The sequence below is a fragment of the Clinocottus analis genome, unplaced genomic scaffold (genome assembly GCF_023055335.1).
Source record: "Clinocottus analis isolate CAN_PGR_092001 unplaced genomic scaffold, fCliAna1.0.p SCAF_28, whole genome shotgun sequence".
Classification (NCBI taxonomy): domain Eukaryota; kingdom Metazoa; phylum Chordata; class Actinopteri; order Perciformes; family Cottidae; genus Clinocottus; species Clinocottus analis.
The window spans coordinates 3,270,499-3,292,259 of record NW_027176020.1 but is presented as its reverse complement, the minus strand read 5'-3'; the positions used below and the strand labels follow the sequence as shown (position 1 = coordinate 3,292,259).

At 41.7% G+C, this 21,761-nt stretch overlaps 3 protein-coding genes and 1 pseudogene across 8 annotated transcripts in view; 3 read left to right on the top strand and 1 right to left on the bottom strand.

The window, feature by feature from the left end:
- The first annotated feature begins 216 nt into the window (after positions 1-216).
- LOC137795464 (phospholipid hydroperoxide glutathione peroxidase-like) lies at positions 217-3,594 on the top strand (annotated as a pseudogene).
- Positions 3,595-4,463: 869 nt separating this feature from the next.
- Positions 4,464-6,868, bottom strand: polr2eb (RNA polymerase II, I and III subunit E, b). The gene is made up of 8 exons (XM_068593013.1): positions 6,706-6,868; positions 6,071-6,245; positions 5,784-5,899; positions 5,584-5,664; positions 5,435-5,493; positions 5,137-5,215; positions 4,954-5,026; positions 4,464-4,574 (listed from the first exon to the last, which is right to left on the bottom strand). The coding sequence occupies exons 1-7, from the start codon at positions 6,760-6,762 to the stop codon at positions 4,961-4,963; spliced, it is 633 nt and encodes a 210-aa protein (XP_068449114.1). The 5' UTR covers positions 6,763-6,868; the 3' UTR covers positions 4,464-4,574; positions 4,954-4,960.
- A 247-nt stretch (positions 6,869-7,115) lies between these two features.
- On the top strand, positions 7,116-11,011 carry gpx4a (glutathione peroxidase 4a). 3 transcript variants are annotated; one of them, XM_068593050.1, is made up of 7 exons: positions 7,116-7,242; positions 9,034-9,122; positions 9,379-9,523; positions 9,626-9,777; positions 9,906-9,930; positions 10,191-10,250; positions 10,666-11,011. In XM_068593050.1, exons 1-7 carry the CDS (start codon positions 7,177-7,179, stop codon positions 10,696-10,698), a joined length of 570 nt encoding a protein of 189 aa, XP_068449151.1. In that variant the 5' UTR covers positions 7,116-7,176; the 3' UTR covers positions 10,699-11,011. The 3 variants fall into 3 exon arrangements, with proteins under 3 accessions (XP_068449151.1, XP_068449150.1, XP_068449152.1); XM_068593049.1 differs by having other exon boundaries at positions 7,116-7,269; XM_068593051.1 differs by lacking the exon at positions 7,116-7,242 and adding an exon at positions 7,320-8,697.
- A 618-nt stretch (positions 11,012-11,629) lies between these two features.
- pip5k1ca (phosphatidylinositol-4-phosphate 5-kinase, type I, gamma a) overlaps positions 11,630-21,761 on the top strand; it is a 42,290-nt gene continuing 32,158 nt past the window's right edge. For all 4 annotated transcript variants that reach the window (XR_011078397.1, XM_068593048.1, XM_068593046.1 and 1 more), the window contains exon 1: positions 11,630-12,128. Coding sequence is in view for 3 of the 4 variants with exons in the window: in XM_068593048.1 (XP_068449149.1) it covers positions 11,996-12,128 (133 nt within the window). In the remaining variant the exon portion in view is untranslated. The remainder of the gene's footprint in view (positions 12,129-21,761) is intronic.

Here is a 21,761-nt window from a genome sequence, read left to right as displayed (position 1 = left end):
GGTGGCCTTCTTTGTGTACTTTACAGGTAAAATGGGGAACGGTGAAACTAAACCTGTCAATCGAGTGTGTAGTTCTGCTGCAGAGGGGATGTGTTGTTCTCTTCCTGGTCCTGGAGGCTCTAGAGGAAGTGTTGCTGCAGTGGGTGGAGGGTTTTAGTGTTTATATGTGAGGCACGACAAGCAGCTCTCAAAGCTTCGGTGTGCAGCAGCGACAGCATGGCCTTCAAGAGGGAGAAGAAGGTAGGCTGATGCAACACCAAGGATGGAGATGGAGCTCTGTCCTGCTTTACAGGTCTAGATTAATGTTTAGGGGGATCTATTGAAGAAATAGAATATGAGCGTTTTCTTGAGGGAATAATCACCTGAAAGTTTCAGTTGGCAGAAGTTTCAGTTGATCCTTCAGGTGAGAAACTTCTAGGTTTTCATATGTAGACAAAAACATTAGATTATTTCATCCAGAGAAAAAATATATTTGACTTTTTGAATGGTTTGTTTCACACAATTAGTACAAAAGCAGGAGGATTACTGGGAACACGCGTTGCGTGCTTGTGTTCATTTAAAGGTTCATTTAAATTCCAGCTGCCGTCACACGCTACACGCAAACAACTTCCATGTGTGTGAGGAAAAAAATGTAAGTTTACAAACGCGTCTTATTTGTATTTTCAAATTTCAAATCCAGGATCGAGAAAATCCAGATAATAGATGAAAGTTTGGAACTGCAACTTTGTTGCAGCAACGTCCTGAATAAGAGCCACACGGTGACGACAACGTGTCCTTAAGATGTGTCTTTGTGACATTTAAAGGTTGTAAAAATCTGTTTTCTGTAAAGGAGTGATCACTCGGTACCAACGCAAGATGAAATGTACTGAGGTCAAAAGGTTACGGGAGGATAACAAATACATATCTTCATCCAGAGTTGAGTCTCATAAAGACACTAAATGCAGCTTGATGGTGGTCTTCAGGTTAATCAGCTGCTATTTCATACTTTATTGCACTTAATAAGGTAAAATAATGATCAATCCACCACTGTTCTCAGGGGGGATGCGTACTTCTTCTGGAACGTGAATGTTTTATCTATTGTTGGTATCGCAGGATGAACGTGCTTTTTGAAATGAAGCTCCCGTCCTTCAGGTTGTTTCTTCTTCCTTTCAGTCCGCTCCGCTCGAGCACTGGCAGACGGCCACGTCTCTGTACGACTTCACAGCGAGAGATATTGACGGCAACTTGGTTTCCTTTGAACAATACAAGTAAATCAATCTTTGAGCTTTTAATTCCAGTGTTTATATATATATATAGATATAGATATAGATAGATAGATATCGATATATCACAATAATCTTTAAGTAGACCACAAAAACACTTAACATTTCAATCACTTTGGTCACTTAAATACTTTTTAAATACATTTATTTGATTCTGTCTGTACAAATAATAATGCTATTGTAGATTATTTACTGTTTATATGACTTTTTTTTAAATTTAATTTGACTTTGTGTCTCTTGCTGCTGTAATCCTGCAAGTTCCCCACTGCCAGACTACTAAAGGATTATTTTAGTTTATTTTATTACAGATTGTCTCTCTAAACTTGCTGCACCATCCCATTTCATAAGCACTAAAACATATGTGTTTGTGTGTGTCTTTGTATACTTTCAGGGGGGATGTCGTCATCATCCAAAACATCCCGATGCACCTGCACACCTCCAGGTGACGCAGCACCAACTACTCTCAGTTTGCGGCGATGCACGACAAGTACGCTGAGCGCGGGCTGCGCATCCTGGCCTTCCCCTCGGACCGCTTTGGGAACCGCGTAAATGACACTTTAATGACATTCAAGCACGTTGCGACCACAGGCAGTGACACAAGCGTCCGATCTGAAAAGTGTCTTGCCACAAGTTTCAGCTGCTATTTTAAATCGACGGAAGATTTATTTTTTTTCCCCAAAAAACATTTTCTTCCCATCTTATTTGCAGAGGATGTGTCCAGGCAAGAGAGCGAGATCATATTGTAGTAAATGAAGGGAACGCTTCACCTCCCAAATGATCGTTTTGCATTTCAAGTTCTCATCCAGTGTTACCTTGGATTCGTAAAATAAACGTTGTTTTTCTTGCACACCTCCTGGGAAAAGTTTAATCATAAAAACTGAGAAAAGAGAAGAGTTAGTACACTTATTTATATCCTGTGTGTGTAGACAAGTGTGTGTAAATATGTAAGTGAATGAAAGTATAAAAGTGTGTGTATGTGCATCATCATACTAGCCTACTTTTTCATTATCCTTATTTCATTTATTACTTAGTTTTTTGCCTTTTTCACTATAATAATGATGAAAAAGGAATGTAGGAATGAACGTAAAACTATAAGTAAATAGAAGCATATAAGTAAATATATACGTGTGTGTAAGCACACGAGACCTCATTTACTTCAATACATCAAAACTTTTCTCTTTTTTTTGATTAGTCGTCGTTCACCGTGGAGTCGTGAGAGAAAAACTAACTTTTCTTTAAAAATGTAAAGTAACACTCGTTGAGTAATGAATACACGATTACTCATGTTTGAGTTAAAGTTTTCGTTCAAGCCAACCTTTGTGTTTTTTTTTTTTAGCATTGTTCAATTAGGAGGCTTGAATGGTGCTGATCAGTTCTTTTATTTCTCTCAACTTGTTTTATTTTGAAGGAGCCTGGCAATGAAACTCAGATCAAAGAGTTTGCTCAATCCTACAACGCTCAGTTTGACATGTTCAGTAAGATTGATGTGAACGGAGACAACGCTCATCCTCTGTGGAAGTGGCTGAAGGCGCAGCCCAACGGGAAAGGCTTCATGGGAAAGTAAGTGGTGACATCACAACTTATTGACGCTGTGATCACATGACGCTGAGGGACACATCCTCTAATCAAAAGTTACTGTGATTATGTTCTAACGTGTCATTTGTTTTCATTTCTGCAGTCGTATCAAGTGGAATTTAACCAAGGTAAATATTGTTGTGTCTGTTATTTATGAAACATTTAGAAAAATAATCATATTCCTGTATCCTGTGCCCATCTCTATAGCGTGTTTACTGTTATGAAGGGACAAAATGGTTATTGGAAGAAGCCTGTAAATGCTTAAGAAAAGTGTTTCATCCTAAAAGTTAAACAGAAATCTATTATTGATTCATAAACTTCATGTTCAGTGTTTGAGTTCTCTTTTTCTTCTTTCTCTTCAGTTTCTGATCAACAGAGAGGGTCAGGTGGTGAAGAGATACGGACCTCTGGACGATCCAAGTGTATGTACTTTGCCACAGATCCTATAGTGGTTTTATCTTGACTGTAGCACTTTGACTATATCTTTTTATTTATTTTAAATATTCTCCTACGTGGCTATGTAATTATTCGCCTTCACAGACCTGGTGACAGTGGGAGGAGCTTTCCATGTGAAACTGTCCAGATAGAAAGTTGTGTACATGATGAATAAGTTGAAAAAAATGTGTGTTACCGTAACTGATCTGTGTGTATTGTCATGTCTCTCCTTGTGTTAATACACTTTCATTAAGACAATTGAGGTCAACTCCTCTTGTTTTCATTCCAGGTGGTAGAGAAGGATCTTCTCCAGTACTTGTAAACGCCTCATGGACCGATGCCTCGCTCACTGATCTTCTGTCCCTTTCGCTCCTTTCGCTGCCTCTCTGAGAACCAGTGGACGTAGTTTGGTTCCACCCCAGACTAGTGACGGTTTGCTCATAAACCCGCACGGCGGGCCGAGCAGACCTGATGAAAATGGCGTGCAAACCTACTGGGAGGAATTACCAAGCTTGAATTCATTTGGTTCTCTGGAGAGAAAGAGAAAGGATCCCTAAATGGCTCATTCCCTCTTTTAAGTAGATTAACGTGTGGCATTGTTTTCATAATAAAATGCACTAAGATTTGGCTCGAATTATATTTTTGGTGGTATTGTTAATCTGCAGGGAAGAAATGTCTTATTATATTGTTTTGTGTTGCTTGTAGAATTTCAGCACTGAGAAATTAAAAAACACACATTTCGCCGTCTCTTATAAATGTTGCCTTGTTATGGATGTTTGGTCTGTTATAAAATAAACATTTACATTTTAAAGTCGGTGGCCTTCTTTGTGTACTTTACAGGTAAAATGGGGAACGGTGAAACTAAACCTGTCAATCGAGTGTGTAGTTCTGCTGCAGAGGGGATGTGTTGTTCTCTTCCTGGTCCTGGAGGCTCTAGAGGAAGTGTTGCTGCAGTGGGTGGAGGGTTTTAGTGTTTATATGTGAGGCACGACAAGCAGCTCTCAAAGCTTCGGTGTGCAGCAGCGACAGCATGGCCTTCAAGAGGGAGAAGAAGGTAGGCTGATAGAATATGAGGGTTTTCTTTATTGCATAATCACTAATTCTCCTACTCAGCTTAACTGAATAACATTCAAAAGACTTTTTTTTTTTAGACATTTTGAATAGTTTATTTTTACAAAAACAGTAATTACAAATAAAAACTACAATTTAAACACAAGTCAAAAGCAGGAGGATAATCCATGGAGGATGTAACATCGTCAGTTTTACTAGTGCTCCAAAAATGATGATCAATAAGGAAGAAATCTGGAAAATAAAACAAAATGTTTTATCAAAAGCAGCTACACTCCACATGGACTACACATGAATTATGGCTGATAACATAAGTGGTACAGATTGTAAAGCCCTTTTGGATTTCTTATTTCGGGCTGTGCAAACTATTTCATTCAATGTTAATGTCTGTTTGACATCTTTGTTGATTTCCTGTTTTGTTGAAATATTTTGGGCGGGACAACTTTTCTGAGTGACCTCATTTAAACCCCACATAGTCTCATCTTTAACCAAAGTAAGAATGAAAAAAACTAAATGTTAAACGTTCCACCTTTAATGTGGATGTCCAGTCAGTGCTGACAGTAAAGTTGCATCCTATATTTAACCAAGAAAGCAGAGCAATGTGCACACTGACCTGTCTGTCACTGCACCAGTCTGTATGTGATGTACCTCCCAGCGGTTTCACTGGGTCGGATGATCTTTACCACCTGGAAAAGTAAAAATGGTATCAAATCTAATCAAATCTAAGCTCCATGCAGCCATGTAATAATGATAATGTTATGTATTATCATTATTAGAACAAGCACCGTATCGTTACCTGTCCTCTTTTTAAGCCAAAGTAGCGAGCCACGGGGTCACCAGCCTGGATCCTCGGCAACTGACTTTCCTTCAATTTACTGAGGTAAAAAGGTTACGGGAGGATAACGAATATATATTTTCATCAAGAGTTCACTCATAAAGACACTAAATACAGTCTTATGTTGGTCTTTAGATAAATCAGCTTCTATTTTATACGTTATTACAGATGGCTATTACTCCAAAGATGACCAAGTGCATTTCCTGCATCCCTAAACATTGCTCAGTTACTCTAACTAGCACAATGCTTGTAAGGATACTATCTTCCCAGAAGTTCAGCAACTTCCTCCTTTGTCATAACGATGTGCTCTGGAACAAGCTGAAAGACAAAACAATGCATCAAAAACTAAAATGTGATTCTCAACCTGTCAATAGTGTCGATGGGATCTTACTACGGCGCGTTGTTTACCTCGTGCTCTGTGATGTTAATGAGCAGCTCCTGTTGTAGAAACTGTTCCAATATGTATTTGGGTGCCATGTCAACGAGAGACTGTAAGGACACATTTTAATAAATGTGGGAACTAAGAGAGCAAGCGAAACAATGACAAAATGGTTGCTGCATGAATACAAGAGGTGCTCTGAAATGTCATGTATGATGCAGGCATTTACCTGTTTGGCTGACGGTGTCATGCCCATCTGAACAACAATGATGGCTCGTGTGATGTTCTCCTCCTGCATCCTCTGACAGTACATCTTGATCGTTTTGATTCCCACTTTGGGCTCCTCTGAAAAATAAAGTGAAGAAAAATAATATAATAACAGCACACCGCTGCATGTGTAGGCATAGACATACATTTAAGGCTCAATCCATTTTAGTTCCCCGGACATTTTGTGTATTTGTTTGTTTAATAAAGCACGTCCAGCCATCCTACATGGAATAATAGGTATCAACCCACCAGGAAAGAAAATAAACATCTGGTCGGTGGGGTCGTCGTTGTGTGCCACCAGCACAGTGAGGTCTGTGCGTCTGGGGCGACCCTCGCTGGGCTTGTCTCCAAACTGACTCTTGAACTCATCCAGCGTCTGGTCCAACTCGTCCTGTGTCACCAGGTAGCCTCTGTCGTGGCACAGCTGAGGTTGTAAAAGGTGAGAGTACAGAATAAACGTTAATGTTTCAAAGTTAAGCTGGAACGGACTCGAAGCTCATCACTTCCGGAATGTTAATCACCTCTAATAGCAATTAAAAGGCATTGCAGAGGTTTCTATTATTTCCTGCCTGTAACCCACTTTCAAATTTCTGTATTTAATTTGTGAAAATATAAAAAAGTTTTAAAAATCTATTGAGAGTATGTTAGTGCTTCCTGGAAGAAGCTTGTACTGCAAAGCAAGAGGCACTTACGACCATCTACCGGCACAATTAACAGCTAGAAACAAATAGCTAGATAAACCACATCCCATAAACTACCTTAAACTGACGACAGAATAACCAAAGCCTCTGATTTTCAACATCACAGAGCGAAACCGTTGCTTTAAATAAGCTACATGCTAAGTTTAGCAGGCTAAACCAAACAAACATTAAGAATTAACTTGCCTGCATGATAGTTTTACGAATCTTCCACAGCCGGTATGTTTCCTCTTCGTCATCCATATCGTCTCAGATGTTTAACTACCTCTATATTGTATCTTAAAGTTTATTTTTCGTTGTTGTTAACTTTTCCAGCTTCGCTCCTGCGGACAACGCGACGCACGTTTCCGTTGATTGGCGCAAGTTGATGACGTCAACGCTGTGTCGTAGTCTGTGGGTGGAGGTTTGACGAATAACTACGTTTTTTAATAATTATAACAATTATTATTAAGCTTACGACAGTAATAGTACTACTACTATAAGTGTAATCATACTGATATTATCAGTTATAAAATTTAAAAAAAAAATAACAATTGTATTCTGACAGTTTCGATCCGCCTGTTTCCGCCGCAGCTTCACAACAAACTTGTGGGCGGAGTCAGCAGCTCCGTGTGCAGCTTTTTACATAGATTAAATGTGGCCTCTCTGGTAGAGACAATGAGGCCACTGTACGCTATTTTGACTTTTGGTGCTTTTGCGAGCAGTGGAGCACTACTGACGATGGTACTGTACTTTGTTTTAACCTCAACGGTAAAGTAAACCTAACCTATCCGGTGCTGGGTATATGCGGTGCGGGGGCTACTGTGATTTTCTAATTTGCGACACAGCGAAACTACCAACCGATGCTTTTCCTTCTTAAAGTCTGCATATGATCGATGGTGAATGCTATTTTGGTAAAGTAATAATAATTCGATAAACCTTTCTTGTCTTGTCTTAATTAAGGGTGTTGAAGCACGACACAATTCATAGGTCAGCACATATATAAGCTTGGTTTGTAACACCGGATGTTCCTGCAGCATCATCCTGCAGCTGATATCAGCTGATAGGCTTATCAGTTTGAGAAATGCACCAAAATGTCCTGTCAACACAACGTTGTCGCCTGTTACAGCTCATATCTTGTTGTACAAGCAGTGGAAATGATGTTTCAATCATACCAGTGTCCCTTTAAGCAACTCATTCTCACGAACTACCGTAACAAAAAATTAATCTTCAAAGAAACTTTAGACGAGTAGTAAATCTAAAAATGAAGGTACTCAAGTGAAGTATGACTGCGTTCCATAAAATAGTAGATTAAATCTATTTAATATTGTTCCTTTCATGCAAACAAGTCAGTATTTGTGTCTTTATTCCATGTCTTCAATTGACGTATGTCTTAAATATAAATTACTTTTCCTCTAAAAAAAAAACATTTATTTTGAATCATTCACTAAAGTATCTGTTCAGATTTTAATGAACAAAGCATCTATATTGTAACCATAAAGCATGATCACTACGTAGACTTCCCAGGAAATTGTGTAATAAATAAAACCTGATCAGCGTGTTGTCCAACAGCTCAATCTGTTGTTCAGAGCTTGGTCTGCTGGTTCCACTGGTATTACACTTATGTATTCTTTCTAATTGGTTTGAACACCTTTTCTTTTGTTTTTCCAGCTTATGATTATTTGGTAGAATAAACCCTTGTTTTCGTCTCAGCCTTTGGGGTTTTTATGTTTGGGTGAGGTTCAGGAGGTTATGTGCAACTTGTTTCTTGTTTCCCATTAAGCTCATTACATTGTGAGTTTTATGTGTTGCCTCAGACGGGTTGCCCTTTTGCCCTGGCCACATGAGACTCACCCCCACACGACCTATTTGTTATAGCTTTTATAAAGCCTTGACTGTTTCTTGATGAGGTTGTGGTAACGGGCTGGACTGTGGACCGGGGTGCATGCGTGTGTCTGATGTGGATCTATTGTCAATCCTGTTAATGATCAACCCCGTTCTCTTGTACATGAGGACACCGGGACGTGTGCTCCCTCAGAGTGGTAGTGCGTTTGTGGTTTGACGAGTGAGAGGGGTAGCTGGAGCCACTCTAGCGGTTTACAGATTTCATCGCTTTCTGCCTTCAGAGGACCTTATTGAAGGGCAGACATGCGCCTCATAGGGTCCGCTGTGCTTTTCTCTGTCCTGCTGCAGGCTGTGGTAAGAACAAAATGAGAGAGGGTCTGATGGCTTATGTTGCAGTTATGGAACTCACGCTTGGACGAAGTCCGATTTCGTTGAACCCAATTCATCATTAAATGTGTTCTTTATTTATTTATGTTTTCATTTACTTTAATGTATTTGTTTTGTGATATTTGTACACTTTATTCCATGCAGAACTCTTTTTAAAGATGCAATCGCAGGGGGAAATACTTACATCTGCTGGAATATATATAAATATAAATGTCTTGTTATGTATTATTCACAAAGCAGGATAAAAGTGCATTTTGAAATTAAGCTCTCATCATCAATCAATTTTTTTTTTCTTCCTTTCAGGCCGCCTCGATAGAGACGACGGCCACGTCTATTTATGACTTCTCGGCCACAGATATTGATGGCAACTTAGTTTCCCTAGAAAAATACAGGTAAATCAATATTTTAATTTTTTTACCCTTTCAATTTGTATTTTTAAATGTGGCTTTATTGGCATGAAAGTTGGAGTAAAAAATGTTGCCAAAGCATCACTATAGCGATATTGTTCTATAATAATGATTAATATATATAGTATCACAATTACTGTATCACAATTACATATTGTCTCCCTAAATTTGCTTCAGCATCTCATTACATAAGCCCTCCATCACTAAAACAGGATTCACGTGTGTGTCTTTGTACCTTCAGGGGTGAAGTCGTCATCATCACCAACGTTGCCTCTAAATGAGGTAAAACCCCAATAAACTACTCTCAGTTTGCAGTGATGCACGCCACGTACGCTGAGAGAGGTTTACGCATCCTCGCCTTCCCTTCTAACCAGTTTGGAAACCAGGTAAATGACACATTACATATTAAAGCTATATATCTAATAAGTAACAAGCTTGAATGGTGCTGATCAGTTCTGTTATTTCTCTCAACCTGTTTTACTTTGAAGGAGCCCGGCAATGAAACTCAGATCAAAGAGTTTGCTCAATCCTACAACGCTCAGTTTGACATGTTCAGTAAGATTGATGTGAACGGAGACAACGCTCATCCTCTGTGGAAGTGGCTGAAGGCGCAGCCCAACGGGAAAGGCTTCATGGGAAAGTAAGTGGTGACATCACAACTTCTTGACGCTATGATCACATGACGCTGAGCGACACATCCTCTAAAGTCTAAATCAACTTCTGCTTTGTGGTTATTTTCTAACGTGTGATTTATTTTCATTTCTGCAGTAGTATCAAGTGGAATTTCACCAAGGTAAATATTTTTTTTCTCTGTTATTTATGATACATTTAAGTTCATAGTTGCTACTATATAGTTATAGTTGCTAGTAAACACGCTCTATAGCAGAATAGCTGAATATAAATCTATATATCTATCTATAACAAAGTAGTTATGAGAAGAAGCCTGAAGAAACGCTTCTAAAAAGTGTTTCATTTTAAAAGTAAAAATGTATTATTGATTCATAAAAGTTATATTCACTGTGTTTGAGTTCTCTTTTTCTTCTTTCTCTTCAGTTTTTGATCAACAGAGAGGGTCAGGTGGTGAAGAGATACGGACCTTTGGACGATCCAAGTGTATGTACTTTGCCACAGATCCTATAGTGGTTTTATCTTGACTTATGTTCTTTTTTTCTTCTTCCCTACGTGGCTGTGTAATTATTTGCCTTCAACCTGCTGACACTAGCAAGAGTATTTTTGTTTTCCGAAAAAAAAAACTGTTTTTGTACAGATATTCCCATGTGAAACTGTCCAGATAAACATTGTGTACATGATGAATGAGTTAAATGAATGAACAAAAGAGAGGATTTGGGATTTAATGTGAATTGACTTTAATATAAACTGACTCCTATTATCTCATAAGAAATTAGAAGAAGCAGAATGTGTGTGTTACTGTAACAGTTCATATGTGTGTATTGTCATGTCTCTCCTTGTGTTAATACACTTTCATTAAGACAATTGAGGTCAACTCCTCCTCTTGTTTTCATTCCAGGTGGTAGAGAAGGATCTTCCCAAATACTTGTAAACGCATCATGGACCGATGCCTCGCTCACTGATCTTCTGTCCCTTTCGCTCCTTTCACTGCCTCTCTGAGAACCAGTGGACGTAGTTTGGTTCCACCCCAGACCAGTGACGGTTTGCTCATAAACCCGCACGGCGGGCCGAGCAGACCTGATGAAAATGGCGTGCAAACCTACTGGGAGGAATTACCAAGCTTGAATTCATTTGGTTCTCTGGAGAGAAAGAGAAAGGATCCCTAAATGGCTCATTCCCTCTTTTAAGTAGATTAACGTGTGGCATTGTTTTCATAATAAAATGCACTAAGATTTTGCTCTAATGATATTTTTGTCTGTTTCGTTTGTCTGCCTGAAAAACAAGTTATATTACATTGTGTTATGTTGGTGTTGCTTGTAGAATAGATGTGTTTTGTCCTGAGCGATTGATATGCACGAAGACCTTTTCTTCCTTTTTCTTGGAAATGGTGGAAAAAAACGACAGATAATCCATTTCTGTTATACAGAAAAAAGTTAGTCACAGAACCATTTACGAGTCAGCAGCGGGGCTTAAAATTAAACCGTGAGATTTGTTCTTCCGGGCACAAAAAACAGTTTTATCTTTTGGATATTGAACTCATAGCACAGTAACTCAATGTACTACAAGTACTACAATGAGTAGCACATGTATTGATCCCATCACAGTAGAGGTCAAAGTCAAAAGATTACATGTTCCTCTTATTTTAGGAAATACTTCAACCTTTTCAGGCCTCTCTTTCTTTCCCCACTCAGTTCAACTTGACCTCTGCATGTGACTCCGAGCATCCAAAGGGGGACGCGCCGAGCTCCTGGCTGCAATTCCTCTCGGCCTCCTGCAGAGGGAGTCACAGCCCGCTTGTAGGGTGGGGATGGTGGGTGGGTGGGGAGGGGGAAACCACGGTGTCCCGGCTGCACACACACACACACACACACACACACACACACACACACACACACACACACACACAGACACACACAACCCAGGCAGCAGCAAGTGCGGTGCAGTCGACCTGAGAGGAGCGGAGACGCTGCTCCGCCGCCGCCGACGTCGTGAGGAAACGCCGCACAGATGAGGGCACCGTCGCGGATAACTACCATACATTCCTCCGTTTGACTAGTTGCTTGCACACCATACGGCAAGTCCCCTCCGCTCTCCTCTTTCCTCTTGGCCGGGATCACGACGCCGCTGTGGGTCTTTCAATCGGAGCGCTTGCCTGGCTATTTTCCTTTTTTTTCTCTTCTTCTTCACATTTCTTCCCCCACCACCACACCCCCTCTCCGGGAGGCTGAATGGAGGCAGCAGCCGAGGGAGCGGTCGGGCTCTCGGAGGCCGGGGACGGGAGCCCGCTATCCGGGGCCGCAGCATCCGATGATGGGGACACGGTCGTCGGAGTTAGCTACGGGATGGACGCCGCTGACATGGGTACTTTAATAATTAACCTTTAAAAAAATTTAAAAAAATAAAACACGTACACGTCTTTTAATGTACGTTTCATAACCCGCTTGACAACCATTCCCATCTGCTGTGAACGGAAAGTCCCGACTCATCTTTGCTAGCAAGGACTCAGCTGGGCTAACGTTAAGCTAGCAGCTAGCTAAGTGAATTAATGTGGGCAGAAGGTAAAGTTTGATTGTAACGGTTTATTTGCCGTTGGTGTGTAACGGTTTTTACGTCAGTGGTGGAAGTGCAGTCGTGTCTGGAGAGCGACTCGTCAAACCAGGGCTCGGAAAGGGCAATGTCACATATAATATAGTAGCTTATAGCTGTACATATGTGTAATTAATGACCTTTTACAGGAAGAAGGAGCCAGGGGTGTAGCGAGGATTTAATGGCCTCCTTTTCCCAAGGAACGGAATTCCTCTCTGCCAGCTTTCCCCCCTCACTCGTTTCCAGCTGTGGGCACCTTGAATTTACCACCTGTCACCCACACAGGCTGGAGAAAAACACAAGTATCATCCATTATGTTTTCTTGAGAAACCTTTAAAGTAAAGCCTCAATTTGGGTTTACCTTTTGCCACCATCTTGGCTTTTTACTGGAGCTTGAAAATACTCAATTTCCTCAAAGAAGGAGGGCTGAGAGCGACAGACCACAGCCACCATAGCAGTTGGACCAGATATCATATTTTAATATATTCTACGAGTGTTTCTTTATAGTTGACGCCAAGATACACATTGACATTTGTCCTCATAATAGGAGAACTGCTGGTTTCGCTGTTGACATTAGGAATGTCCCAGTAAGTCAGGATGGACGTTAGACAGTGAGCCAGCACGCACAACACCAGGACCCAGAAACTGGAGCAGCTATATGATATTTCAGACATCGTAAATTTGATTATTTGCACCTGTGCTTTTCCTAATGTGACACAGCAAAATGTCTCTTGTGCAAAGAGCCCATTAGCGGTCGAGGCCATGATGTATCGTGAAAGCTAGTCGTTACAACTGAAGTGATATAAATCGACAAGGCTGCTATTTAATCAGATATTTATTGGAATCAGTAGGTCAGTATTGTGCAAAAAAAAGAGAAGAAGCATATAGAAAAAAGCAAGACAGCACTAGTTTATAGTTCAACTAATAAATGTCCCGGTCAGTGCTTAGTACAGGCTAAACATATTTTAATAAGCAACTGTAAAATTCTTATTAAAATGATGTTTTGTTCATGCAAAAAACATATTTATATATATCAGCCAACATATGGTTATCCGATTTAAAAAAAAAGAGTCAGATATCTTTATTGGCCTTTGAAGTCCAGTATTAATTGGGATGAACTGAATGTAATTCAAGAAACAATTAGAGAGTTTTCTGAGTCACTTAAATGCAGTCAGCGTTTTCTTAATCCCAGTCTTTTGAAGGTGAACGTGATTAGCTGCTTTGTCGCTCACTGCTGTTGTGGCTGCTTGTGTCAGAATGTAAGATGCTGCATTTGTTGTGCGTGTATTGGTGACAAACGAGGTGTGCTGAGGTATGATATCCTCCTCTCAGCTGTTGCTTAGGTTGTGAATTTCAATATAAGACTAATAATGTTTATAAAAATGAAAATTATTCCTATTATTCCAATGACGCTCTCGTCTTACACAGAGAGAGAGAGAGAGAGATGAGACGATTCTCAAATTGAGCTAATCGGTTCTCATTTTGGAAAATTAACATGTATTTAATTTTGCATGCTTTTAAAATCTCGGGATTGTTCAAAGCAAATTAGATTGAGCTTTATTATAAACAACTGCATCATCAACATAGAGACGCGTGCTAATTTATAAACGACAATGATATTTTTTAAGGTGTTGAGTATGCTGATGTGTGTGGACATGTTTGTAAATACATTTATGACTGGCTGAAGCTAAATGTTCAGGCTTTTGAGTCTAACAGCATATCTGTCATGCTGCATTCACAGTGTCATCATGTTCACTGTACATCACAAATTGGGGATTTTTATTGTCCCGCGAGGAAAGCGCTGACTTCGACAAGAGCTCAGAACGGGCTTGTGAATCAATGTGCTGTCTGGCGACGGTTACTCGACGAGCTCAGCTGTATCGGAGGAGGGAAATGCCCGTTTTATTTTTGTTGCTGCAAAATGTTGGCGTGATTTTACTAGTGTGTGTACCTTCTCAGTCAAGTGCACCTTCACATGCAATGGAAAACACAGACCTGACTGACTGGAGAGAGCAAGAGAGAGAGCGTGAGCTTGCACTTGCCAATTAACAGAACTAAACAAATGCAAATCTTTATAGCACAATGTGATTTTGAGTGTGGTTACACTTGATTGGGTAGAAGACTGAAAGACAGTGCTGGGTACTTAATGTTTCTTGGCTTTCATCACACTAACATCTGTTTCCTTGTTAACCCATTTAACTTTTGCTCTGTTCATCTCCAATGCTGCGGGTTGAGTTGGTTTTGAATATTACTGAGGCACGGCCTGCTCCAATTATGCCCGTCATCAATGCGGCACTGCTGCGTTATTCTATTAGCGGAGCATTAGTGCTTAAGAAGTCCCGTTAAAGAGAACCAGCCGAGTCGATACCTTGCAAGAAGTCTTCCAGTGAAACAAACAAGATGTTATTTGGCTTCCAAAGGTACTCGCCATTAGGTAAAAGTAAAATATACAGAAAATCATAGACCTTGTTATACACATTTCCTATGGCGCAGTTGGGTACAAACACTGTAATCCATTAATCTATAAAGTTGTCGTTACAAATTACTTCTGTAAACAGGGTTTCACGTATTTGATTTCCCCCATTAATATGTAGTCACCGTGACGTCACCTATTGGATTGTGGACTGCCGTTATGAAGCCTAGAATTCAGCGATTTGGCCGTCGCTATCGTGGATTGCCATCTTGTACTTTTTTTGCAACCGGAGAACAGAAGTGACCATGTTTGGATTGCGGACGAGTGACGTAGAGACGCCATCTGGTAGAGGCAGCGACCTGTCAATCACAGTCTGCATACACCAGCATAGCCCGCTTTGTTGTCTATTTTACCATGTGGGACTATAATTTACTGAATGAACATCATGCTGTACTGAAGAAGACTTTGAAACTAGAGATTGAGACCATGAACTCAAGTGAGAAGTAGAGTCATTTTCTATAGACTTCTATACAATCAGATGTATCACTCTGCAACATCTGTCAGTGACGCATCGTGAAGGAAGAGGCCATGAAAGGCTATTCAGCTAATATGTGTTTAATGTGTTGTGTTCATTTCTATGGCAGTCTAACAACAATCTGGCATTGGCACTGGTCAATAGGAATGGATGGAAATCGGTCTCTCTCATTGGCTGTTCACGTAGCAAGCGCTCCAACATGAGAGCTTGGTTAACATCAGATCTTGCCATGTATAATTGTAAGCTGCTGCGCGCTGTGAATACAACGCCGCGTGTGGGTGTCACAGCCGGCTGTTGAATATCTGTCTGAGCATTTAGTCCCATTCATTTGGAGCTCCTCATCCTCAGGCAGTCGTAATTTGTCGCCATAGTCTCCTGTCAGAAGACGGCATAAATCTCACTTATCTTCTCCCCAGCGCTTCGTACTCCAACTGCTCTCACTGGGGCTGCACGATATATATATATGGTTTCAGCATCGGCATTGCGCAACGTGCAACGGTCGCATCGCCGGACGTGCAACGTCAAGTTAACTCCCAACATGTAGTGCTACCACTTTTTTTTGTTGCTTGATACAAAAGGAGAAACGTGCACGTTTCACATTTTCCAAAAACCTGCATTAAAAAGTCTGTCTGATAGAACATTGTTTACCCTGATTGGACCCTGATTGGACGGAGAACTACCAAACGAGATAGTCAATCAATGACAGAGGGAAACAGGAGAAAAGAAGATTTGAAAAGAAATATTTTGGTCGCTGAAAGATGATGTTGCAGGACCTTGGATTCATCTGAAAAATAAAAAAAAAGAAATCCTTCATTTTTTTCCACATCGCAATATATATCGCAGAAACGACAATACTGCTATGGCGGTCTTTTCAGTATCGTGCAGCCCTACCTCTCACCTTCGACTTTGGCTCTCCTCTCCTACCTCCTCATCCCTTACTGATCCCTTAGGCTCAGCCACTTATTTGTCACTATCCATCAGTCCGTCCGCCCCCCACCCCCCACCCCTTCCGTGTCTTTCTCAGTTCTGCGCTTCAGGCAAGGCCTGTCAGAATTGCTGACAGAGCACAAAGGGTGCTTGCCTTCTGTGGAATTTGCCATCTATTTGCTTCCTCCTTTACTCGTTCTTCAAGGTCTCTCGCTCTTTCTCCCGCTGTGGCTGTGCGTGCCAGCAGCAGTTCATAACCTGGTGTCCAATGCGCAGGGCTCGCATATGCCTCCGCCAGGTTATTTGATGTCAGTGTTTTACGTAGACGATGACGCATTCAGACACGTCTTACGTGCTCCTGACTTTGTCTGCAAGTGTGTGTGTGTGTGTGTGTGGTGGGGGGGATGAATGCTATGCTTGCTGCTGTTTGTCCTTGTGCTGTTTGTTGTTGAGAAGATGAGTGAGCACAGAGAACAGATAGGGAGACATGAAGAATTCCCAGCTGCATCTTCTTATTATCCTGGCGACTTTGCAGCTGTAAAAAGGTTGTTTGTGCTGCCGGATGAGGCTCAGTTTTACACACTTACGACCGCACCGTCTTCCCCATCAGAGGGCAAGTGAGGCCCGCTGTTTTCAATTAGGAGAGTTACCGTGCCCACTGCACAGGCTTGTATTGTTTCATAATCAGCTGTACCAGGAGCATAAAGCTGTCAAACTCATCTTAAACACCCACATGGAATTAGAGTGCTGCCTGCTTGGGGCTTCGGTAATTGCACCTATTCTGGTACCGAGGAGAGGAGGAGATGTTTCACTGCAGCAGCAGGGAACCGGGGTGATTGCTGAGCTCGTGGTGCGACGGAGTCGCTTTGACAGTAGCGGCACTGACACATTATCATTTGGGCCGCAGTAGGAAACGCCGCGTGATAATAGCCCCAAAATGATAGCCACGGTTAATTTGTTAACTATTGAGATCGCGATTATTTATCGCGATCACATTTATTGCATCAAGATAAGACTGAAAATATGATTCTTCTTCACCTGAATTCACTGCATTTTGTAACTCTTCTCCTATGCATGCATATTAAACGTCAACACCGCCGTGGATCGTGCTCATTTCACTGTGGGAAGCCAAAAATCTTGATCGCAATTAATATTAGATGGGTTGTGCGGTAGCACTGTCGCCTCGAAGGAAGAGAATCCTGGGTTTGAACCTGATCCGGCCGGCCGGAGCCTGTCTGTGTTCCTCTACGTTGGTTTGCTCCACGTTGGTTTCCTCCTCGCTTTGCCTCCACCGTCCTAAAGCATTCGCGCTAGGTGAAGTGGAAACTCGAAATTGCCCGTCGTTAATGTGTTTGTGTACGCGTGTGAGCCTTGTAATAGACCTGCACAGTGTGTACCCTGCTTCTCGTTCAGTGGAAGCTGAGATAAGCCCTAGATAAGCTTTTAAAAAGAATTGATTTATTAAGCAACAACTACTTTTCATTTTTAAACAGTGCGGGGACCAGTTGACAGAAAGCTTCTGTGTTGGATTTACTGCCCTGGTTGGTCGGATTTATCTCTACGGAAGATTTACTGACACGCTCTGCACCTACTGCAGTGGCGTGCATTTTGATTTATCAAACAGGCACGCTGATGTGGAAGCAGAGCTCGCCTGTCATCTGAGGCAAAGCTTTTATATAATCAGCAGACTCCTCTCCTGAATGCATACGCATATAAGGAAGGATGGTGCGAGGTAATGGGAGGGGAGATAAAGCGGCGGCAAATTTGCACACCTATATTAAGGGGAAGTTTGTAGCGCACGCCATCACCACGCAGCTGGAGGGAAGATCGGCACGGAGGGAACCAGAACCAGGACTGATCGTAGCAGATCGCCGGACCCCTTCTGTAGTTAAATGAGAGGTTTTCTAAAGGGAACGTTCCTTGTAGTAACTTTCATTACTATTTCTACTTTTATAAACTGTTGCAATCATGCATTTATTCTAAATACACAATAATGAAATCCTCACTCCTCTCCAGTCTCCCTCATAGTGTGCATAAGCGATAGAAGCAGCTTTCTGTATGTAGGACGGTGAATGATACACCCGGCTGAGTAACCAACCGTCTACATGAGGATGCCACACAACACACCGGGTGCCAGCTCATCTGCCTGCAGAGGCGGTCTGTGTCGGCAGTCTAAGTTTAGGGGGCATGCTGGGATAAATGCAATGTCTCACAGCATTTGGAATGATGGCTGGTTGCTGTTAAAAACTGAGGTGCAACATGGTCAACTCGAAGCAATTTAAGTCCACATTGCTGCCCTTGTTTTTGAATGTAAGTCCTGATTGTTAGGGGCAGCGGTACTCTGAAAACCAGCTTGGTGAGTCATTTGTACCACAGCATCGTGACAGCTAGACAGCGTCATTTATATATATATATATATATATATATATATATATATATATATATATATATATATATATATATATATATATATTGTTTTATGGAATAACAGCTTACTGTGTGCTTTCAGCTTTATATTGCCTTCCTGAGTGACACAAGAGTTTTATTTTTATTTTTGGCAGTCCCAGGTGTGAAACTAAATCTGCAGGTGTGTGTAGATTGCTCTGTACAGGTATGAGCAGCAGTTACCCCACACTGTTGTGCAACTGTGCTCCATCTGTAGTTAGAGCAGATTACCCTTCACTGAGTCACTGAGATGCTACTCTCAGCAATAACAGCGGCACGCAAGAGTCGGGCTGATTCCTACCCTGTTTATTTGTATGATCCACTCCCATGACTCCTCTCCTCTCCTCTCCTCTCCTCTCCTCTCCTCTCCTCTCCTCTCCTCTCCTCTCCTCTCCAGTCCAGTCCACTCCGTAAAAGGACCTTTGTCTCTCTGTGCTTGGACTGCCTTTTTCAGGATCAGCGAGGATCACTGAGTTCGGTTCTGATCTGGAATCTCAGCGATGAAAAACATATCTGAAATTGCGTACGAGTTTTGAGCACATGTGTGGTGCCAATTTGCTGGGAGGACAGAGCCGTTTTTAGCCTTGCCCTAAAAACAGGGTGCTGCAACCCTGCCAGTCTCTTCAGGAGCAGCATGACTCTCCTGACACATCAGTCCTGATGTCCAGCAGAAAAAGTTAACTGGCATTGTGAATATTACCACAACGCTTCTCCTGATGTGGTTTCGTACTGACTCCCACCGCTTCACATTCAAGCCGACGTCTGCATTTGCTGTTGTATTGACCGCCGGAGGTGTATGTGTTTGTGCCCCTGTGGTATGTGTGTGGTATGTGTGTATGTGTGTGTGTAAAAACCAGCTACTACGATATTCTGTTGAACTGCGAGATCTTCTTCTTTTTTTTTGCATCTCCCCACTTCGGATTTCCATTTCAAAAGTCTGCAGAGCTTTCAGGCCTCTCCAAGGAGAAGTAATTACACTTTCATACCCACCTGTTCCATTAGTCTGATCCACAGTGTGAAATGAAATGAAGATGCAACTGTTGCAGCCTCTCCTGAGCGGCGGCGAAATTTAGGCTGGAGTTATTAGCTACTGTCAGCCGCTGCCAAGCCAGTCGTCTCATCCACTTCTCAGCATCAGTTTGAAAGCCAGATTGATCAGGACGGTGAAGGCAGACAGTAGCTGCAGCCTATATTGTGAAGGCAGGTCTGGCATTTTAATGATGTTTGCGTCTTACTTTTTGCCCTTCACCAGCAGAAAAATGTGCAAAGTATCTCTTTATTATATAAACAGAAATACAGCCGTTCCCTTCGACCATCAACCACGGTCTATGGATTTTTCAAGGTTCCCTATATGAGATTCAGAGCATTAATATAGCAGCGAACAACTATTTGCCGCTATATTAATGGTTAGCTCGCCGGTGCCATCTCAAAACGGCCTCCCTAACCGACGACGTCGCCATTCAAACACTGTTTCAGCGCTATTTGCGCTGTTAGCTGCATGAGCTGCGAGCCGCGGCTCATGTGGAGAGCCGTTGAGAAGCAATAGCATTCGCTCTGGATTTCATACCTATCTTTTATTTTTAAGTTTTGCCCTAATGCTGAAGCAGAGCGGGGACAGCCTGCAACCCAGAGAACCAGACAGACGGTCTCTTGTCTTCCACCTGTCCTTAGCCTTATCCTGATAATCCAGACAGTTGGTCTAGTAGCCTGCAGAGAATGGGATTGGGATTATGGATAGTAGAGTAATAGTGACCGTGATTTAGCTGGAATTACATCTCGCCGTCTGTCTGCTCGTGTGTCTGGGCGCCACGGTCAAGCCCGGCCAACTGGGGTTACGGCAGCGAGGGAATCTGTGAAGGGTTTCCAGCTTTGAAACCTTTGTAAAAAGGCCTGGCAAGGCGAGCATTTCAATTATATTATAATATTTATTATTTACCCTTTCGTTTTTTTCCTGTAAACATTCAGTAGAAACTCAAACTCTGTGACCGTGACATTTTTATCATTTCCCTAAAGTTTATTTAGGAAAATGAAAAGCTAAAAACCACACAGCTCAATTTATCATGATTTTTAATAAGAAAAGCAAATCGTTGAATCGGAGAGCAACAAAAGATCAGCAATCAAAATATAATTTTTTAAACTTTCTTGTTGATTTCTTGTTTAGTTAATTACGTTGTACAAATAACATAATATTCATCACTATTAGATATTAGACACTATTAGAGCGTAGACAATTACTCGCTTCTGCGTTTTTCCCTATTTCCTGACAATTAACAACAACAACAAATGAATCTACGGAGAAAATAATAACTCACAGCTCCGTAGTAGTTTGTAAAGACTCCCTTTGTAAATAAGCTGTTGGCCTGAATGCAGACTGTTGCTGCTGTGCGTCGCTCGTCGTCTCGCTCCGAGCTAAATGTCTCAAAGGGATGTTGTTGTTTTTCGAGCCAGCGGAAGGCAGGAAGCTTTTTTATTAAGACCGCTTGCTTTTGTCTGATGCCGTTGATCGTAATGGATGACTCGGCATAGTGAAAAGCTGTCCCTCTCCAGCCGCTGCATCCTCCACACATTCACCGTGTTGTACAAAGTGTATGATATGCACTGACAGCAGAGGATGGAGCAGCACCCACTCCACACACACACACACACACACAAACACACACCGCTTTGTTCAGTAAATCAGAGGACTGCTGAGGGGAAATGTACTTTGCAGATGAGTGCCGGCAGCAATACGCCAGTTTCAGACGCTTGTTCAACCATACTTCCTTCTGTCGTCTGCAAGTAGCTGGCATTACTGTGTGTGTGTATGTGTGTGTGTGTACATGTAGTAAGGCTAAGCTGTGAGCATATTATTCTGTCAGAGTGCCGTAATTGCGAGGAACCCTTAAAGCCTCTTTGAAAAGCTTAGCGTTTGGAAGTCGATGACTCCCTAATTATTAGCATCGACGTCCAAGTAGCCGGGCGCCGATCCAGGAGGAATGGTCATTTGAGAGGAGTTATTGATACACCCGGACGCTCACACAGATATCTGTCTACACGGGAGCAGAAATTTGTATGGTTGCGCGTGAATTAGTGCCGGGCTTTTGGAGTA